Source organism: Caloenas nicobarica, chromosome 6, assembly GCF_036013445.1.
Source record: "Caloenas nicobarica isolate bCalNic1 chromosome 6, bCalNic1.hap1, whole genome shotgun sequence".
Taxonomy (NCBI): Eukaryota; Metazoa; Chordata; class Aves; order Columbiformes; family Columbidae; genus Caloenas; species Caloenas nicobarica.
In genome coordinates this window covers 4064084-4083341 of record NC_088250.1, presented here as the reverse complement: position 1 = coordinate 4083341, position 19258 = coordinate 4064084, and the positions used below count along the sequence as shown (strand labels likewise).

General features: G+C 43.3%; 1 protein-coding gene across 1 annotated transcript; it reads right to left on the bottom strand.

The window, feature by feature from the left end:
* Window positions 1–7044: 7044 nt before the first annotated feature.
* On the bottom strand, window positions 7045–17414 carry CD28 (CD28 molecule). The gene is made up of 4 exons (XM_065638172.1): window positions 17328–17414; window positions 10427–10780; window positions 10052–10170; window positions 7045–7185 (listed from the first exon to the last, which is right to left on the bottom strand). Exons 1-4 carry the CDS (start codon window positions 17380–17382, stop codon window positions 7045–7047), a joined length of 669 nt encoding a protein of 222 aa, XP_065494244.1. The 5' UTR covers window positions 17383–17414.
* Between the last annotated feature and the right edge of the window lie 1844 nt (window positions 17415–19258).

Sequence of the window (19258 nt, the reverse complement as noted above, 5' to 3'; positions counted from 1 at the left end):
GCCAATGAGCATACTGTGCTTGATGTGCAATCCGAGACATATGCTCACTTTCTTTTTTAAATTTTATTTTTACATATATACATGATGACAGGGAGAAAAGACAGAAGCTTGCATCTGTGTTTGTACAGTTGTTTCCATGTCCATACGTAAAGTATCCCTCACTAGTTGCAATGTAGGAGATGCCTTTGCTTTAGGTCTTTCTTAACATAGTGATTTCTATCCACTGTATGCAGCAAGCAGTGTTTAACTATGTGCAGAAATTCACTCTGTCACAGACACAAACATGCAAGCACAGAAGAGTCACCTCTTCTACATCTTCTACACAGATGCTAACAGTCGTGCCATGGGTGGTGACCCAGGGCTTCCAGTTTCTGCCAGCATCCCTCAACGGCAGCCCAAACAAAATGTTCTTCTGTACATCGATTGCACAGCAGATAGTTTTTCTTGTCGCAAATCCCCATAGTTCAGCAGATGGGAGGAGAGGGGAGGAAAAATCAAACTCCATGTGCTAGGAACCAGGCTTAGTGATTTACAAATTACATCAGTGATCTGCAATCATTCTGGGCATGGATATTGCTCAAGTCCCTCTGTCTCCCGCTCTCCCCCATTCTCTCTCAGCACAGTGAGGCTACGGAAATCCAGGAGACTAAATCCAGCGCTGCAGATTAGTGACGGGAAGGAAACTGGATGTGCATGAATTAAACAAGACCATTTGCCTTCTCTGATCTGCAGATGTTTTTCTCTCAGAAATGCAGCTTCTTTTTTTGCAGGTGACACCCACACATCTCCTTCACTTACTGGCGATGATAATAAAGGAGATAAACAACTGGAGCTCATGCAGTTAGACTTAATCTTTGTATGTCATCGTCACCAAGCAAAGCCACAGCAATAGGAAAACAGAGCTGTTTTCTGCTGCTCGTTTCTAACTGACATTTCTTCACCAAGTTGCTCATGTAACCTATGGACTCTTTGAACTTCATTTTGTGCCTTTCACAGTATGTGGGTCCTGCCATGCAATGCTGAGCTGCAGTATGAAATCCTCTGCTTATACCCCGGTTCTCATTTTGTCTCTCTGCCTTGGTGGTTGGAAATCAGATTGCAGAACTACAACAGAAACTCCTTAATATTTTTTTTTTTTTAGGAGTAACAAGAAAGGAATACTCTAATTTGAAAACCTTATAATGCAGGTTAAGTGTGGGATTTGTAAGTAAACTTTTCGTTCAGAAAGAAGAAAAGGCAGAAATAAGGGTATTTAAAAATATCTTTTTTTGTTAAGTGTATATGCATGACTATTTTGACTTAAATCTCAGGAAATAATCACAGAACCTTTGTCCTTCCAAGGGCTGCTTTTATTGGAGGAAATTCACTGGAGCTGCAGTCCAAACTAATGCATTTCTTTAGCTTCTGGAGTCAAACCCCGGAGTCGCTTAACTCCACTTTTCCTGCGGTCGGCCATTCATCCATCCTGCCTTTCCAGCCTGCTGTGGTTGGCTTGGCCATTGCCCTTTGCGTAGAATTTGCTGCTTTCATCTCAAGAGTTTCCTCCCCCAAGTCCACACACAAAACCTAACCTGGCTTTCACCATCAGCGCAGCTCGTTTCTCATTGATGCACAGCAGCCCATGCAGTAACAAGCACTTCTTGAAGCAAGAAGGACAAGGGTGTTTTTAATACTGTGATTTCTAGCCCATGGCCAGGGAGAGGCAGAAGTCTGCTTCGTGCATCCCACAGCTGGTTTGTTCATTTCCATCGCCTGAGGGACTGGTCCAGAATTTCACTGAAGTGATTTCAGAGTGGTTTCTCCTTTAACCCCTTTTGTTTCTCCCTTCCTTGGTGGTGGATTGCTCCATCACAGGCCTGGATTCGAAATTAATGTCGACTCTGTGTGTCTGCAGCAGGGAGAGAGGTTGTTCCCTTGCTGTGCATTTGTGTATCTTCATAGTCTCGTACTTTTTTGTTGTTGTTAATAAAAAACATTGGCATTGCTTCAGCATTCTGCTAATGAGAGAAAGAGGTAGCTGGGATAATGCTCCCAAAGGTGACATTCTGCCCTGGACTTCAGCCTTTGTCCCCATGCATCAGGACCCAATGAGCTATGCAAACAGAGAAACAATTACCATTCTCCAGCCCTTTTTGAGGGGGCTGGGGAGTTCTGAGAAGCCCAGGAAGAAATGCAAGCAGCATACTTCATCATTTTCATAAGTAAAAATAAATCAGCTCTCGTCTTGACCACTGGCGTTTGAAGATTAAAGCAGCCCAAGGGCTGTCACAGACAGCAAGCACAGCAGGAAAATCAGTTCGTTCTGACTCACAACAGAGTGATCTAATTTAATGGGGCACTGACAAGGCTGCCAGGCCTGACTTAGCTGGTATCTAAGTTGGCCTGATTGATGGTCGTGTCCAGCCTGTCCCTCCAGTGTCACCACAACCCTGTGCTGGCTGCAAGGGACCCACCAGGAGCTGTGTCCCAGAGAGGGCAAAGGGACAGGCAGGGACAGAAATGCCACTGTAATTGGAGAGCCACTGCGGTCACAGAAGGGGGCAGAAGAGAGGCTGGGTGGGAAACCTTCCCCTGGCATTTCCTGCCTTTGATTTCTTAATTTTGCAAGCTGATCTCTTTTCTTTCAAGGTACTTCTGTATAATTTCTTAAGCTTTTTTTATTTTAGAGCAAAAGGATTTTGTAAAAAGGCCATTTGATCCTCCCACCAGATTGAAACCACTATGTTAATTTCCACAGAACTGTACTGTTAAAAATTGCTTGTTTGCATCTTTCTTTTTGCTGGTTAGAGTAATCTCTTTCCTGACTGAAAAACTGGAGTTGTTCCAGCCCGTGAGAACATTTCAACCTGATCCAGAATAGTTCCCCTGAAGGAATAAAAAGCCAGTGAGGAAAAGGAATGATGTGGCTGCAGAATGATGTAATTGGTAGGAAAACTGTGGCATTTGAAAATTCCTGGTCATTTCAATGGTCAGATGAATCAGACAGAGCCAGCTACCCCAAACTGAAGTGCTCCTGGTAAGCTTATGGGTCCTGAAAGTAAAGTTATGTTTCATTTTTATTGACAAAAATAGAAGGGAAAAAGTAAGAACCAGTGCCCTGATCCTGGAGATCTAGTTAAAAAACAAAAAACCAAAAACAAAACCCCAAAACCAAAACAAAACACAACAACAACAAAAAAACCCAAACAAAACTCACCATGAATTTGAGACCATTCAACATTTTATGTCTTTGCAAATGGGTTTGTATGAAATTGGCAGCTTCCTAATACTTTATCAGCCAAATTGGCCACATAAGACTGTCTGCATGCCCTTGAGGATGGAATAGTAACATACTGTAATGTGATGCTCTAACAAAAGCACCTAATTGCGAAGAACAATCCATTTGCATCAAGATAAGCAGTTAGTAATGTTTCCCTCTCACTTAGAGATACTGATTTTGGCTGCGAATTACTGCCTGCTGCTGTTTGCAGCCTTTCCTACTCCGTTGGACCTTAACAAAGCTGATATTGTACTCATTAACCTGTTTTCTGGTTAGTGTGAGTGACTAACAACATCAGGTCTTAGCCTGTGATTCATCTTGAATGAAATATTTTCCAGTCACACAGCAAAAGCCCTGGCGAAAGCGGAAAGATTTGATCTTTAGCACTGAAGCCTTTGCTTGTGTGCTCCTAAAACTCAAGGGTTTTGTACTGTGTTATTTATTAGTATCAAACATACCATCAGTAGCCAAAGTTGGTTCTGCTGTCAGGGCACGTCCACAGGCAGCAGGAACTTGGCAACAGCCAAGAGCCTGCAATGCACAGCAAAGGAAATGTACAGGAATTAAATGCTCTGCGGGAAGCACGTGGTGTGTGGGATTCCCGTGTGGTTGTTTGGCATGACGGAAAATCTGAACGTGGTGGGAAAAATCAAAGGGATGAAAGATCCCAGATCCTTCAAACAGAACACAAGTACCTATCCAGCTACCACATAGCTCCGATCTCCTATGGCAACTCCTTACCCAAACTGAAGAGGAATGTGGCATACAAAACAGTCTTTGTGAAGCAAATAACTAGTCAGGGGTCCATGTGGAAGACTGCACAATGGTGAGATTAACAAATTGATGGGTTTCTGAACTGCTGAGTCTGATATAGAAATGAAAGTAAAAGCAATGGTATGCAAAGAAGGAAGATGTGATATTGTTTGGCAGACATGCAGGGTTCATGTTTATAGGTGCAGAGGAAAGAAGAGGGATTTTGAAAAATCTGATACAGGAAGAGGATACTGGAGTTTGGGGGATTCAAACTAGAAGGAACGTCTGAGACTTTTGGCTTTAGTAAACCTGAGAGCCCCAGTGGTGAAGGTTCAGGATGCTGCAAAGATAGCACAGGCTATGTCCTCGGATTTGTCTCCTGGGGCTCGGTTCCTGGAAGCACAGCAGAGCCAGGCTGGTGGTTTGTGCTGTGCTGGAGACGTGCAGAACAGGGATCAGCACGCAGGGGCTGGAGCTGCACAACCCTTGGTTGACCCTTTGCAACATACGTTGATTGCCGTTCAGATATGATGACCGCAGATCACGTATTCCTTTGACACTGAAATCCAAAATTGAGGGAAAGGAGGATGAAAAATGAAATCACTGTTCAGCAGGATTGTATTTGCATTTGAATCAAGACCTGTGTGCAAGGCAGAAAACCCTATTGATCTCTCACTGCCCACCATGAGGGCCAGTTGCCAAGTCTGCTGCAGCAACAGAGGGAGGTTTCTCTTTACATCATCCTGTAAACAGCATATAGACCCCAAAGGCAGGGCCAGGGAGGGCCAGAGCTGTCCTGGCATGTTATGCATTGCCTAAGACCAGATGGAATAAATTAGGATTGCTCTGTTTGTCGTATATGCTAATCCACATATGCAGAGCCAGACTCCAGGCTTAACTTGCTTGATTATCTGCAAACACTTTCTTTTAGTCCCTTACAGTGGTGGGTAAAAGGTATTTACTGGTATCTCATTGCCAACAGTCTGTAATTTGTGTCCCTACAGGGCTTTAATGTAATGGTGATGTCCACTTTAATACAGTGCTGGGGTCTCTCCCGTCCTTGTTCTCATTTTTTTCATTATATGTTTAGGATGTTTCCCTGTATCCCCCTTTCTTTTGGGTCAGTCAAATTAATACTTTTTCCGGATGTTCCAGGACTGACTTTCAGTATCATGTCCTGGGAGCTATCAGAATGTTTTAAATATGGAAATTACAAAAGTGTTAGGGAAGGAAAGCAAATTATACCAACATTTGCTTTAGAAAGTAATACTTTCCTCTGACTACCTTCAGGCCCAATGCATTTATTCAGGATTTAATTTACTGTATCTATTTAATAATTTCAAAAGGAAACTGAAAAAAGTATAGTAAAACTCTAAGGAATATAGATATAATGAAGTAGATACATCTCTACCTAAAAATATATACATGCAGTTTAAACAAAGAATATTTACCCTGTTTTATGCTTTTGATACACGTTTGCCATCTCACCTTACATTTGCACTAGAAGACGTGAATGGTTTGGGGCCCCGTCAGCAAACTCAAAACTTTGGAAGTGCTGAAGCTTTTTTGTTGGGTTAAGACGTCAAAGCAGATTGTTGCCACACTTCTACATATCTGCTTTTGTCATGTCCCCTCAAAGACAGAAAGAATCTTATCCCGATTCGAAGGAAAGGAAATGTTGTACAGTCCCCATTTTATTTCAAGGTGGGAATATGGATTTTTAATTTAATTGTTTATTTAGTAGTCTCTGTAAAATAAATCTCATCTCTTCAGAATGAAAAGGGATTTTATGCCAAGACAACCCCGATTGCAGTTTAGGATGTCTTGTTAATGTAAACACGCTTAATTGAAGGAATGAAGCAGGTTTTGCCGAAGACTTTGTCCTACTCCAGCATGGAGCATTCCTGAAGAACATGTTTGGATAGAAAGGTAACCTCCAGTCACCACAAAGTTCTTTGAAGTGCCCAGAGCAGTCCCTGAAGGTGACTGAGCACTTTCAGGTCCACTTCACAACTCACACTCCCAAAATTGGGTGCTTATGGGAAAAAAATTCAAGTGATCTTTAGTTGCTCGTTTTCAAAAGAGCTCTGGTACAACCTAGGTGCCGGAAGATGTGCATGAATTTTCAGGAGGACTTAGCAGAATGCCTTTTGCATAGAAACAAAAATTCAAAAATGAAAGTAAAGCGCTCTTCAAAATCCGACCTCTGTGTCTTCTAATGCTTCCCACATGACTTTGTGTTCACTTGCTGTAGGAGGCAAACAAAACAGAGATGGGGTTCTTCGTGACGACAACAGATCTTTCTTCCTCTCCTGCTTGTCTTGATTTTGTCTTCAGGTTGATTATTTTCTCACCTGTGGAGTTGCTTGGTCATGACTTCAAATGGCCTTATGAACATTCACAAAGCATCCAGCCTAAGGGCTCACATGTTGAAGGATTAGTAGTTTTCTATTGATCGCCTTGATTTGTCCTGACAGCCCATTTGCACCATAGCTTAATAGCTTGGATGCTGTCTGGGTGACTTTTCCCTCTTTCTTTCAAGCATGTGTTTTTCTTGTAGAGAAGAAAATATTATTGTTTTTACATTTTGCCACATTTAACAGGAACAAGGGTTTCCGAGGATTAGACATACAGAAAAAAAGGAAATTAAGGGTTAAATCTAAGGCACCAGTTATTGGGAAATGTCAGAAGTTCTGGTTCTCCCAATGGCTGACCCAAACCACAAATGTGAGGAGGAGGCCAGCTCTGAGGTCTCATGCCATCTTTCTGTCTTACCCACTGCCAACCCTCAACACAAGTTCTATCTCTTTTTCAGCCATCATGGTGAACAATCCTTTTTTACTTTTCCCCTCCCTTTTAATGTTAGTTAGTTAGTTTCTTTTAGTATATCAACGTTTAGCCAATACTTGCTATGGTGTAGGTATCCATGATCAGTAATGACAAACATTAAAAGGAGAGGCTGTCCTTCCGCGTCCAAGAGCAAGTGAGCTCCTAGGAGCAGAGGAGGCTGCTGGGGGGGCAGCTGGTGGGTCTCACGGCTGCCAGGACCGATACGCCGTGTAGTCTCGTGTTGGTGCGTAGGATGGGTAGCCCTTGTTCTTCTGGTACGGTGGATGCCGGGGAGTCATGTTCATGTAGTCGCTCTGATGGTACATGTTCTTTTTGGATTTTTGCTGTGGTAGAAGGGGGAAGAGAAGCGTGAAAACATTTCTGCAGTTAGTCTGTCCTGCCTGGGGTGGACGCTTGACAAGGGAGAAGAAGAAAGGGAACAGGGATCCTTTGAGCAGAGGGGTTTTGACTGGTAATAAGACCTGACAAAAGTTAATAATGGATTTGATTATTTTTTCCTTCTTTGAATTAACAAACCATCTCACCCAACTCTCATAGGAACTGCTGACAGTTCTGGCCCTAGGTCCTGGCTCAGGGAAGCAGGCAAATTTGTAAGGCAGCCTCAGGTTTGAATACATTTACAGAAGAATTAGAACACATGTTCTCATCAAATAATCTGTGGAATTTGCCCAACCTGAATGTAAGGCTCTGTCTTATCTGCTGAGAGATTTGCAGTGCTGGTTCTCCAGGCAGAGGAATGCTGCAAACCAAGGGTGCAAACTGATGCCTCTCACCATCCATTCTCAGCTGTGGAATCACTCAGCAGAAGCAATACAGTCTCAGCAGTGAAGGCTGTTCTTATTTATTAGGAGGAAAAAATAAATTAGCTTGACTCAAACAGAATAAGAGCAGGAAAAGTCAGCCCAGACTACATGTATCATGATTTGCCTACATTTACAGCAGGAACATGCAATGTATATGTTGTTCTGAGCCTTCCTTCAAGGGGCAAAAAAATCAGAGCTGATGTTAATCTTTTATCTGTCTCACTATCTGGGCCTCAAAAATCTCATTTCCACTGTTGAATCTCTGCCTTATAATGCCCATGTGAGACAAGAGAGGCATTGTCTCTTTCAGAAATAAGCCCAGCAGAAGACAGGTGAAATAATATGCCTGTAATCAACAGAGGAAGTTTGTGGCAACAGCAGTGTTTGAACCTCAGACTGCTGCAGGCTGTGCATGAGGTTGGTGTTTTTGTATCGCATAAGGCTTTATTGATCAGGGGCTAGGTAAAGTGCTTCCATGCTTTTTCCTTAGTATTGATCAAGCCTTCTTTTGCAGTCTCCTTTTTACTGAAATTTCTTCCCCATGTACATAAATATTTGCATATAAATATTTGCATATATTTGCACATATATACATATAATATTTGCAATATACTTGTGATGCTGTGGAATTGAAGGAGGTTTGCTTTAGAAAATCTGATGGCTGAGTTACACTGGATGTGCAGTGTGGGGCAGTTACTATGAAGCATTTTAAGCTTTTTTATATTAATGTTATATGTATGCACGATGTTGAATGTAAGTTACATACTGCTTAAGCTGTGCAGTACAGTCAATGCATGTAAATCATTAGATGCAAAAGCTTTACCTTATGTGTTCATCTCCATAATATAGGATTTTAAATTCACCTGACAGGTAAGAGAAAGACATTTTGCTGGCATGAGTGAATGCTGGACTGTTACAGGATCATAAACTGCTCCTTTTGGAGAAGAAAGCGGTTTTCATCCAGGGAAGGCAGAACTGTATGAAAACGGACAAATCTTTAGCTGCTTTCAGGAGCTCAAGTGAAACAGGCTTGCCATGGTTGCCAAGTGTCATATTTTAGGGCCTTTTTTTACAAATCATAATGTCTTCTAGGCTGCTGTATTTACATTTAGCAACACTCTGAATACATCTGCACTCGGAGCACCTGTTATCAGGAGAATACCACCAGCAGCGATAACAGCAGGTAAAAACCGACGCAGCAAGCAGCACACTGCAGTGCAGCCCTGTCGCTCTTGCTCAGGGAGGACATGTTAGCAGCACAGCGCGTCGCCATTAGGTACCAAACGAATATAGCAGAGAGAAAATGGTTTGGATTGTAAATGATGGATTTGAAGCTACAATATCTCATCAGGGCACAGCCACGGTGGCACAGCCCTGCGACACCAGCAGCTGTTGCTGGAATCCAAGGCACAAAGAAGGACCATTTAACCTGCCTTCCCGTTTTCCTATGGCAATGCCCCATTTGCCCCCCTTTTTTTTTTCCATTAGAAATATATATTGAGCAAGTGTGAGAGTGTCTTTCTGTGTACATGCCACATTTAACCTCTCAGGGACTCTGGGCCCTTTATACAGGCTACCTCATAATGTGTTGAAAATCACTATTTAATGACAAAGATAGAGGGGAAAGGCAGGAACAAAGCTCTCTGCGTTCATTGTTCGGGTCTTTCCCACATGGAGTGTGCAGGGTAAATGAGCTCTGGGAGATCACGATGCTAAGACTTGTCTGGGAAGATGTCCTGCGTCATGCCTCACTCTCTCTTTATTCCAGCGGGCAGAACTGGATGGGACCTGTGCCAGCCAATTCTCCAGGGAGATCAGAAAGAAAAATAATGAGCCATTAAGTCTCACCTTTCGTAGGGTTAATGTACAGAGGCAGGCGAGGGATACTGAGATCCTGGTGCTTCTATTCCCTTGCAGTCAAGCTGCCAGAAATAGTGGGTACTTGAGGGAATTGCTGGATAGGCACAAGGTACCGGTGCAGATGGTCTTGGGCCAACTGACAGTCCCCTAAAGATGGCTTTACTGTAGGTGAGCTCCTGTCAGCATAGTCTCAAAGAGTTTTGCCAGGGGTGTTTGTAGGGCTAGATTTCCCCGACAGGGACAACAGGCAGAGCCAGGGACAGTGTCCCAGCACTGCTGGTGTGCAGGGCACTGCCAACACGATGGCATTTGCTTTAGGACTCTACTGCAGAGGACATGGAGAGCATCTGGTTTTTCAGCTCTTTTGGGGCATAGCATGGGTGTGCTGGTAGAGCTGGGGTGAAGAAGCACTGTGATCCTCAAGTGAGGGGTGTCCAGGAGTTTGTTGTAAACGTGGCAAGTATAGCCGGAGAAATGAACTAGGGACAAAGAGCATATGGAGCAAAGGAAATTAGTAGTTTCTTACCCAGTAGTCAATAAAAACTGCCGTTATTAGCATACTGTAGAAACCAAGAACTCCAGTCATTGTCACCATAATCCACAAAGGAATTGCAGACTGAGGCTCTTGTATTTGGATCGGTGTCTCTTAAAGGAAAAGAATAAAGAAAACCTTCAGTACATGAAAACAAAAACCTCAATCTCCGCTTATTTACTCCTTGTTCCAGTGCACCGTTTGTATTCATCATCATTTTAAGATGTCTTCTTGAAGACATCAGGAGCAGGAATGTCGTTTTACCAGGCAACCCAACTTTTTTTTTTTTTAGGAAACAAACTGCTTCAAGCCATCACATAGGGTGTGTGTATAGGGAGGATACTGAGCTACGGAGATTTCCCCGCTTACCTTTCACGTGAATGACGGTCCCGTTGCTCTTCTCATTGTAGACGTATGGGGGTGGATACATGGCCTCGATTTTGCAGAAGTAGATGTCAGTTTGGTTGGCACTCATATTCCAAAGATTGAAGATGACTTTGTCTTTATCGTGAATCCCCTGACAGTTGAATTCTTCGTTTGAGTTACTGCTATTTTTGTTTGTCTTCCATGAAATAAAGCAAACTTCAACTGCACTGTCTGTTCCTTTGTGCAGCGAAGCTCGAAATTCCTCCGCTGTTCCATTGTATGTGTAGTTGCAGACTAGAGTTGCATTTTTGTTATCTACGATGAGCAAAGGACTCTGAGCCACTAAAATCTTGTTTTCTGGAAGGGAGGGGAGGGGAGAAAGTGAGAAAAACACTTGTTTATAAAATACAGCATGAGACTGCAGAACCACCCACCTTCCTGTGCAACTCTCGTCCACATCACCTCTCCCCTGCGGAACCGCCACGCCGCAGCTGCAGTTTCTCACAGGAGCTCTTGTTGCAGCAGTCACCCTCTCTGTAAATAATTACATAGTCACTAGGGGAGACCGTGAGGTCAACAGTGTTTTTCTGCAGTCTGAACAGTAGTACCGAAGTGGTCGTGTGATTAAGATTTAATGTCAGGGCTCAGAAGGCCACTCCGCATGCGTGTGTGTATCTATAAGGCCACCTTAGTCCATCCTTTCCTTAGCAGGCAGATTCCCAGGGGACATTATGAAGTGAAAATGCTGTGAATTAAATGCCTCGTTTAGATAAGAATATTATTTATACATTTACTTTTTAATCCAAAGACAGACTTGAAGAGTTTGCAGGTGGAATTTGCTGAGCCGTTTCAAGGATTTGGATCTTGGACGGTGAGCACTAAAAGCACGAACTGCTATCATTTTAATGTAAAACAAGTCATTTCTCTAGCTAGCAGCTGTAGTAGATTCTTAATCTCTCAAAGGACTTGGGAGCTGACTAATTTGACACTGCGTTGGCACTTAGCACTTGAATGGCCTGCAAAAAAAGATGTCACATGGAAGTACAATTCGATTTGAATTGACTGGACTGATACATAAACAGGAAACGTTTTCTGACAAGTAGATCTCTGTGCTACCATCTGCCAAACAAGGAAACACTGCAAGGACTATGCTGAAAGACAACTTCTTCCAAAAAAAAATCATCCTGTACAAATGAGGCCCTACATTTAAAATGATGACCCGCAAGTAAGAGGAAGAGAGTTGTAGCTTTTAAGCTAGGAACTTGCCAGAGCTAACAACAACCCTTTTGTGTGTGTATGACTGCACAAGTCTTCGTGCAATCTCAAATCAAATGAGGTCTTAGTAGCCTTTCCTAGGTCCCTGAGAAGTGCCGTGCTTGTGAGAATGACAGTCAGATCTCTTGTCTTCAAAATCTGCTGCAAAACCTGTGTTCTTTCTACTTAATCCATGTGATGAGATTTAAAAAAAGGCTTGTAAGGGAAATGAAGTGGGAAAGAGGCCAGATCCAGAATGCCCAAAAAACAAGTAAGTCACCATGTTTAAAAACATTTAGGACAAATTGGCTACATTTAGTGTGTTCGCACCTGCACCCGATGGAGCAGCCCATCCTCTTGAGTAGGGTACTCCTTTGGGATGGACGTGATCCAGGGCGTAAAGTAAACACAGAGGTGCAGGAGGTGGCCAGGACTCGTGGTAGGGTGTGGGCAGTAAAAACAACCCACAGCCAGCATATTCTCCAATTACCAGCCCAACCCACGAAACTGCTGAAGCTGTTCATTTTCTCGCTGAAAGTCTTGTTTACCAGCCCTTTCTTCTCATGAGAGCAGGAAGACATGAGACGGGGAATGCTCTCCTGCCTCGTCTTTAGCAAAGGAAGAGATTGAAGTCCATCCTCATGTCTCTTTATTCAACATAGTTAGGTATGGGGTGGAGCAGAGCTTGTCACAGCTCCGAAATCTCATGTTTGCAGGGAAACCAAACATGGTGAAGCTTTTTGTCTTGATGAAAGATGAGCATTTCCAGACTTCCCAGCAGAAAGAGACACATATCTTGGAATCCTGGAACTGAGCAGCAGATTAATAACAGACAAGGCAGGTTTCCACTTGAGGTGCTGCCTGTGGTGAGTTTTCATCAAAATGAAGACATTTCAGCAAAACATTTCAGTTTCATCAAATCAGCATTTTCCAACAAAAGCTCTCACATTGCCTTATAAGGCATTCTAATATGGGTGAGGTTTGGATTCCACCCCTTTAGACAAGGTATTTGATCGTATTTTTGTTGGCCAGAAAATTGATCCTTGGCCTAAGTGGCAACGTCCGAGTCTGCAGTAGAATTTTTTTGCCTTTATCACAGCAGAATTCTCCACATCTCACTTGGGACAGAGTCATTCTGATTTGCACTGCAGTAGTGCCCACCACTACAACCCCATAGTCACGGGGACTGAATACACCTTCAGAAGAGACCTTTTCTGTCTCAGTGTTTACACCAAAATAGGCATTCTGGAACAGCCAGTTGCAGAAGCATTAGACTTCAGAAAAATGCTTGCCCGTTTTTGACGGCGAGTACTTACAGAGAACTAATGGATGTTTATTGCTCAGCCCGATCAGACTTTTTGCTGTGGCCAGAGGAAACACAAAGAACACTGAAAACCTCATCGCTGAGGGACCCTCTTCAAGTATTATTTAGACTCATCTGCCGACTGCAGACCCCAATGACTTACCCCCGCCTTTTGCTGCTCTCAGCTAATCTGAACTCCTGATGTTTAATCCATAGCTTTATGCCTTGAGCTCCACTATTTAACTGCATCTTAGGACTAGTTACGTCCTTGCTGTGATATTGTGCTAATTGGCAACTAGTCTCTTTTGACACACCCACCTAAAAAAATTAGTTCTTTCAGCTTACTTCCACCTCTTGGCTTTACGGTCCAGCCTGTTTGGGTTGGTAACGCAGCCCCGTGCTGCTCATGTCGCGATGCAGGATGGCTGAGCAGGAGGGAAAAGTTCATTTGTGGATCATTAAATGGAGACCGCTCCTTTATGATTTAAGCTAAGCACCCGAATCCATGTTCACAAAGTGGCTCTACTAGGTCAAATCTAAATTGATTGAGGGAGATCTTTTGCTTTTCAGTCATAGGAACTAATTAGAAGCACGTGAATGGGTTGGGCTGCAGTGGCAGCAGGGGCAAGGCGGGCATGATGGACAGATTGGTTTTGAATGGAAGAAAGTCAATCATGCCAAAATGTGTATTAGTTTCATGGGGAAAACAGAGTAAGGTCGAACATCCCTTACTTCACTTATGATCTGAATAGGATTTTATTATATTCTTAGTAGGATCTGGACCATTCTGAGCAAACATGGGCAGAGGCGGCCTTTGCCTTCACAGAGACAGTTTTTCTCATAAGTGTCACTTTGGGTTTGTTAAAATGGTGAAACTCTGAAACATTTAGTATGTGTTTCCATTAGAGTATGCTTTCCCCTAAATGGGGTTGTGATTGCCATTTCCAGAGCTGTGTTCAGTCATGCCGCATAGTAATAAATATCTATATCTTGGCCTTACCCAGCCAAGAAAATGGCAGTTATGAAAAATCATTGTCTACAGTTTCAAAAAGCTGTGAAGTTTAAAAATGTAAAATGGTTTAAGTCAGTGTTCACAGGCTGCAAGCTTTCTCGGGATCTTAGGATTTATATGCAATGGCGTGTAAGATGTCTAAATGTTTGGTTTTTTATACCTTATTTATCATGCCAGACGTGTTATAATCACGTGTGAGGTTTTTTGCATCATGAAAAAATAATACCATCCATATATTGTAGCCATAAATAGAGACTCTCTAATCATGGACTCCTGATGCAAGCAAAACTTCATTGAAGTTTTTTCCTCCTTTCTTTCTCTCTTTCTCTCTCTTTCTTTATTTGCCAAGAAAATGAAATAGAGACAACAAAGTATGGGAAATAACTATTCTGAGGTCTTTCTTTCTTTCTCTCTTTCTTTCTTTCTTTCTCTATTTCTCTCTTTCTTTCTCTCTCTATTTCTCTCTCTCTCTCTTTCTTTCTCTCTCTCTCTTTCTTTCTCTCTCTCTCTTTCTCTCTTTCTTTCTCTCTTTCTCTCTTTCCCTTCCTTCCTTCCTTCCTTCCTTCCTTCCTTCCTTCCTTCCTTCCTTCCTTCCTTCCTTCCTTCCTTCCTTCCTCCCTCCCTCCCTCCCTTCCTCCCTCCCTTCCTCCCTCCCTTCCTCCCTTCCTTCCTCTCTTCCTTCCTCTCTTCCTCTCTTCCTCTCTTTCTCTCCCTTTCTCCTCTTCTCTTTTCTTTTCTTTTCTTTTCTTTTCTTTTCTTTTCTTTTCTTTTCTTTTCTTTTCTTTTCCTTTCCTTTCCTTTCTTTTCCTTTCCTTTCTTTTCTTTTCCTTTCTTTTCTTTTCTCTCTTTTCTCTTTCCATGAATCAACATCAGCTATTGAAAAAAATATTCTGCTAAAAATATTTTGTACTCTCTATCTTTTCAATGCTGGTTGACTCCAAGGAGCTGTTTGCCAGAGCAAGGAATCCGGGATAAGTTGGGATTTCTATAAGCACAGTACGGAAATGGCCCACTTAAGTCCCTGGGGGGGTAGGGGAAAACCTGAAAGGAGTTTACTTAATCCACAAATGGAAAGACACACAGCTATATTACATACAAAGCTATTCCATTTTGGCTGCTGACGGTCTGTTGTTCAATGACCTTTACTCTTCTTTCCCAGATACAAAGGTCTTTTTTTAGTTTGGTTTCAGGTCAGCCAGCTGTGTGTGTAACGTGCAGCTGGGGGGATCTGCCCCATCTCATGGTTATGCTCTTGCTTTCTGCCAATCTCTCCCACTTTGGGGCGAGTACTGCGGGAGGGCCAGTGCTGCATAAAGCCCAGGCACCACTCTTGTTTAATCAAACCCAGTGTGAGCACAGGGAGGTTTCTTGTCAGTTTGGGATTTATTCTGGTTTTGTTTTTAAACAAGCATTTGTTGATCTCATCCAAATCTTGGCTAACCTTGCCTCATACATCTTCTGCATTCTGGTAACCTTAGTGGGTTAGAGGGTGATTTTAACACTCAGAGGCCATAAGGCAGAAGGTTTTGTGGGCAGTAAAAAGATGAGGTCACTTGTGGTACGCTGCAGTGGGAACGCACTTATATTACTTATTGCACAAAATACACAGCACAGGCAACTTAATCTAGCTGCCTCTGACAGACCATAGCAAGGTAATTATTTAGCCAGCAAAAAGGGGAGAGCACAAACGTTGTAAATGTTAGTGTGACTGCAAAAGGGAAATGAGCAAACTGATCTTTGAAGTCCCTTTCCATGATTCAAACTCGACCTGTGGCACTCACTGGTACAGTCGAACATCAGCAGAACAGGCCAAATTCTGATGTCTTCCCCAAAACAAAATACCTGAGGCCTATAATATACTTTATGGCTTGAGGAAGTCTCGCAGGGTCTTGACCTGCCTTAGTGTTTTCCATGTACTAAGGATAAATCATCTCAATCAAATTATGAGATGAAGAAAAGATATGGGAAAAAGATAAGAGCTCCGAGAAGCAAGTGACCTCGTGCTTCTCTTTGAGCAGTTGAACAGTCTCAGTGAAGCTACTGGAGAAACTCAAGTTCTTCATGCAGAGTGTATAAATGTCTATAGAGTCGCGGCATAACCCCTGTGTCTGATAACCACACGCCATGTTTTATTTCGTTGCAATTCAAAAGAGTTGCTTAAAAGCTGTTCACACCTCATGGAAATGTTTTCAAAACTGTTAACCCACTGCTGATACTTATCCCCTCCTGGAATCAGTGTATTCTCTGACAACCCAGGGGCCCGCTGCGGAAAGAATTATTATATTGCAAACACAGAATTACAAATATGGGAAAAGGATAAGGAAGAAAAAGCCTATGATCTGTTAAAGAAATGTAGATCGTGGTGTCATGCAAATTACAATGCCTTCACTGATGAAAAGAATTATAGTAAAATAAGGCAGAAATAAGGAAAAAATAGATTCAACTGTATCTCTCGTATTAGAAAAAACACCTTTTAAAAGATGTTCTATATGTGAAAAGATTTGTACTGGAAAACAGATTTTTGTTCCTATCTGCTACTTTCTTGTAAAATACAAAACTCTGATATTTGGAGAAGGCCCAATAACAGCCGTTCACAGGCCAGCGGTTTGAAAAATTGTCTCAAGATTATCCTAGCAAAAGCCATCATCCATTGCCTTGCTTTGCATTTTGATGTAGCCCTTGGAAAGACACGTTAACTCTGAACGTATGAACACTGCATGAGCAAGACAGCTCCAAGACAAAACACCCTCAGCCACAACAACTGAAGATTCAGAAAGATCCACTAAGAGTTAGGATTTCAAAATCACAAATAGACATGTTTTGTTGTTGAAGATCTTTTCAGAAAGAAGCTAGATATCTAGTAACTATCAATAAACTACTAAACAATGCAAAAATCAGAAACCCGGCAATTCCCATCCTTCCGTCTTTGAGCTCAGTAAGCAACTCTGCTTTTGGTCCTTTTATTTGCAAGTTCTGTGAGGCACTGGGTCTGCTCACACGTGTGAGCAAAGTTGGCAAAGCCCGGGGGAAGGCGAAATAAACCCCCCTCTATCTATGCGTGCAGTTTCCAAATGCATCTAAAAAGAAGTCAAATTAAAGCAAAGCTCTTAGGTCATATCTTGGAGGAATACTTGTGGCAGGAAAAGAATCAGCCTCTTAGTTATGTCGAGGTGACCCGTGTGCAACCTCGGCAGTGTGCTCTGTCTGTCCCCCTTTCATCCAAACACAGAATAATTTGTGCAAAATTAATTCAAAGCTATACTAGACCTTCTCCACCCTGACGATCAAAGCGAGGAAAAGCGGTGGAAAGGGTTGAAATGTGGGGGGGGGTTTACCTGTCACTTCGGCAGCGGGGATGAAGCAGAGCGCCACGAGGATCCCCAGGAGCATGGTGCTGATGGTGGCCCCTGTCCCCACCCCCCCGGCACGGGCCGGGCTGCACCCCCAGCTGCTCGCGGAGCTTCTCTCCTCCTCTCTCCGCAGCACACGATGCACAGCCAAGTGAAACCGCCGCAATGGCAACGCTCGAGCAGGAAGTTCAGCCGTTTGGTGAGCTGAGCCTTAGGAAGCTGCCTCTGCAAAGCTCAGTAACACCTACAAGGTGGTGGGAGCCCGCCTTTCGAAACAGGGACTCTCGTCCCTGCGTTGCAAGGTGGGTGCTTATGTTTGGGGCTCTGCAGGGTTGCTGCTGTCAGGGAGAAATGGACTTCCCTAGAGGTGCAGCGCTGTTTCTTTACCAAGAGTACATAGAGCCGTGCGCTGCTCCCACCATCGCGGCAGAAGCAAACAGCAGTTTCCAAGTTCCCGGTGGCCAACCCTGGCCCCTCAGGAAGCTCCATCTCTCCTCACTCCTAGAGGCAGAAACCTTCCTCTCCAGGCCAGCTGGCTCTTCCGCCTGCCTTCCCAGCCCCTGGCAACACCGACATATTTTGGCAGTAGATGATCTAGTTTTGCTCGTTTTCATTTTTCTGCACCTGCTTGCCATCCAAACACAGACCAAACAGTGCAAGAAATAGTGCTCTGGTATGCCTTCCCTTTTTGAAAAAAATCCCACATTATAAATGAGTGCAACTGTACGTTCTCCCATCATGACAGAACTAGCAGAGTATATTGCAGAGAGAGAGCTACTGCCTTTCATTTCACTGGCATCTGTTGGCAAAGGGGCACCATTCAGATGGAAACCTGGTTGTGGAAAGCGTTGTGTAGGAAGAGATTCTACGCCAGGAATGCCACTAATGAAACCCAAGAGGGAACAGCGTGCACTCTCGTCAGCGTGGCTGTGGACCCATTTATTCCCTTCCATCCCTTACTGCTCCTCATGTGCCTCCCCCAGGGTGAGGACAGACCAAGGCACTGATTGCAAACAGGGGCCGGACTGGTGGAATAGAAGAGAGAAGAGAGGCCACTGAGAAATTATCCACTGTGGCCCTAGAGACCAAGCTGTGATGTATCATTTCTCTCTGCACGGATGAACAGCGGTGCTGGTATTGCCCTTTCCAGAGCCTCCGGCCCTTCATCATATTTTCAGTTTTGCCTAATGGTTTCCGTTTTGATCTCCGGAGTAAGGAAGCACTTTTTTTTTTTTTCTTTCCCAAAATAGCTCTTGGCTCATCCGCACTTCTTGGATTTTTAGAATTTTAAAAGGGCAAAAATCATCATTGTGTTCCCAAGGGTGCAGCTCCTTTCCTTCTCCAAATTGCAGCTCTTGCTCTAATTTAAACAGTTCATTTCCGATCACTTAGATACTTGACTTTGTTACTTCTCGTGTATGATCTTTTTCTGTTGACCAAGTTATCATGTGGGTAAGGGAAGAAGATATTATAGCTTTCAGCAAGCCGTCTTGCACTTAGGACAAACCACATCAAAGTTTATCTAGGAAAAAAAAAAACTGAAAATGTCCCTCGATATGCCCTCATTATTCATTATTTTTCATCATTCTCCCACCTCTCTAAGTACCTGAGCATTTCCCGAGGGTGTTCTGCAGTGGCATTAATTCAGGTACCATCCACTCCTATTCTTACTCCACTTTCCATTCAGACTTCGGTCTGTTGAGTCTGTCTGTACCTGGCAGACAGGCTCTGCTTGCTGTCACAGTGATGGAAATCCAGACTAACGCTAGAATTTAAGTGGAGCTAGAGCTGCAAGAGCACTGAAAGAGCTGAAAATGGAATTTGGCCCTGTTTGGGAAAAATAAGGTTTCAATCCCATCACAAAATGGCTGAAAGTGAAGTCCAAGCGAAGTAAATGAGAGGTTTGTGAATGGATT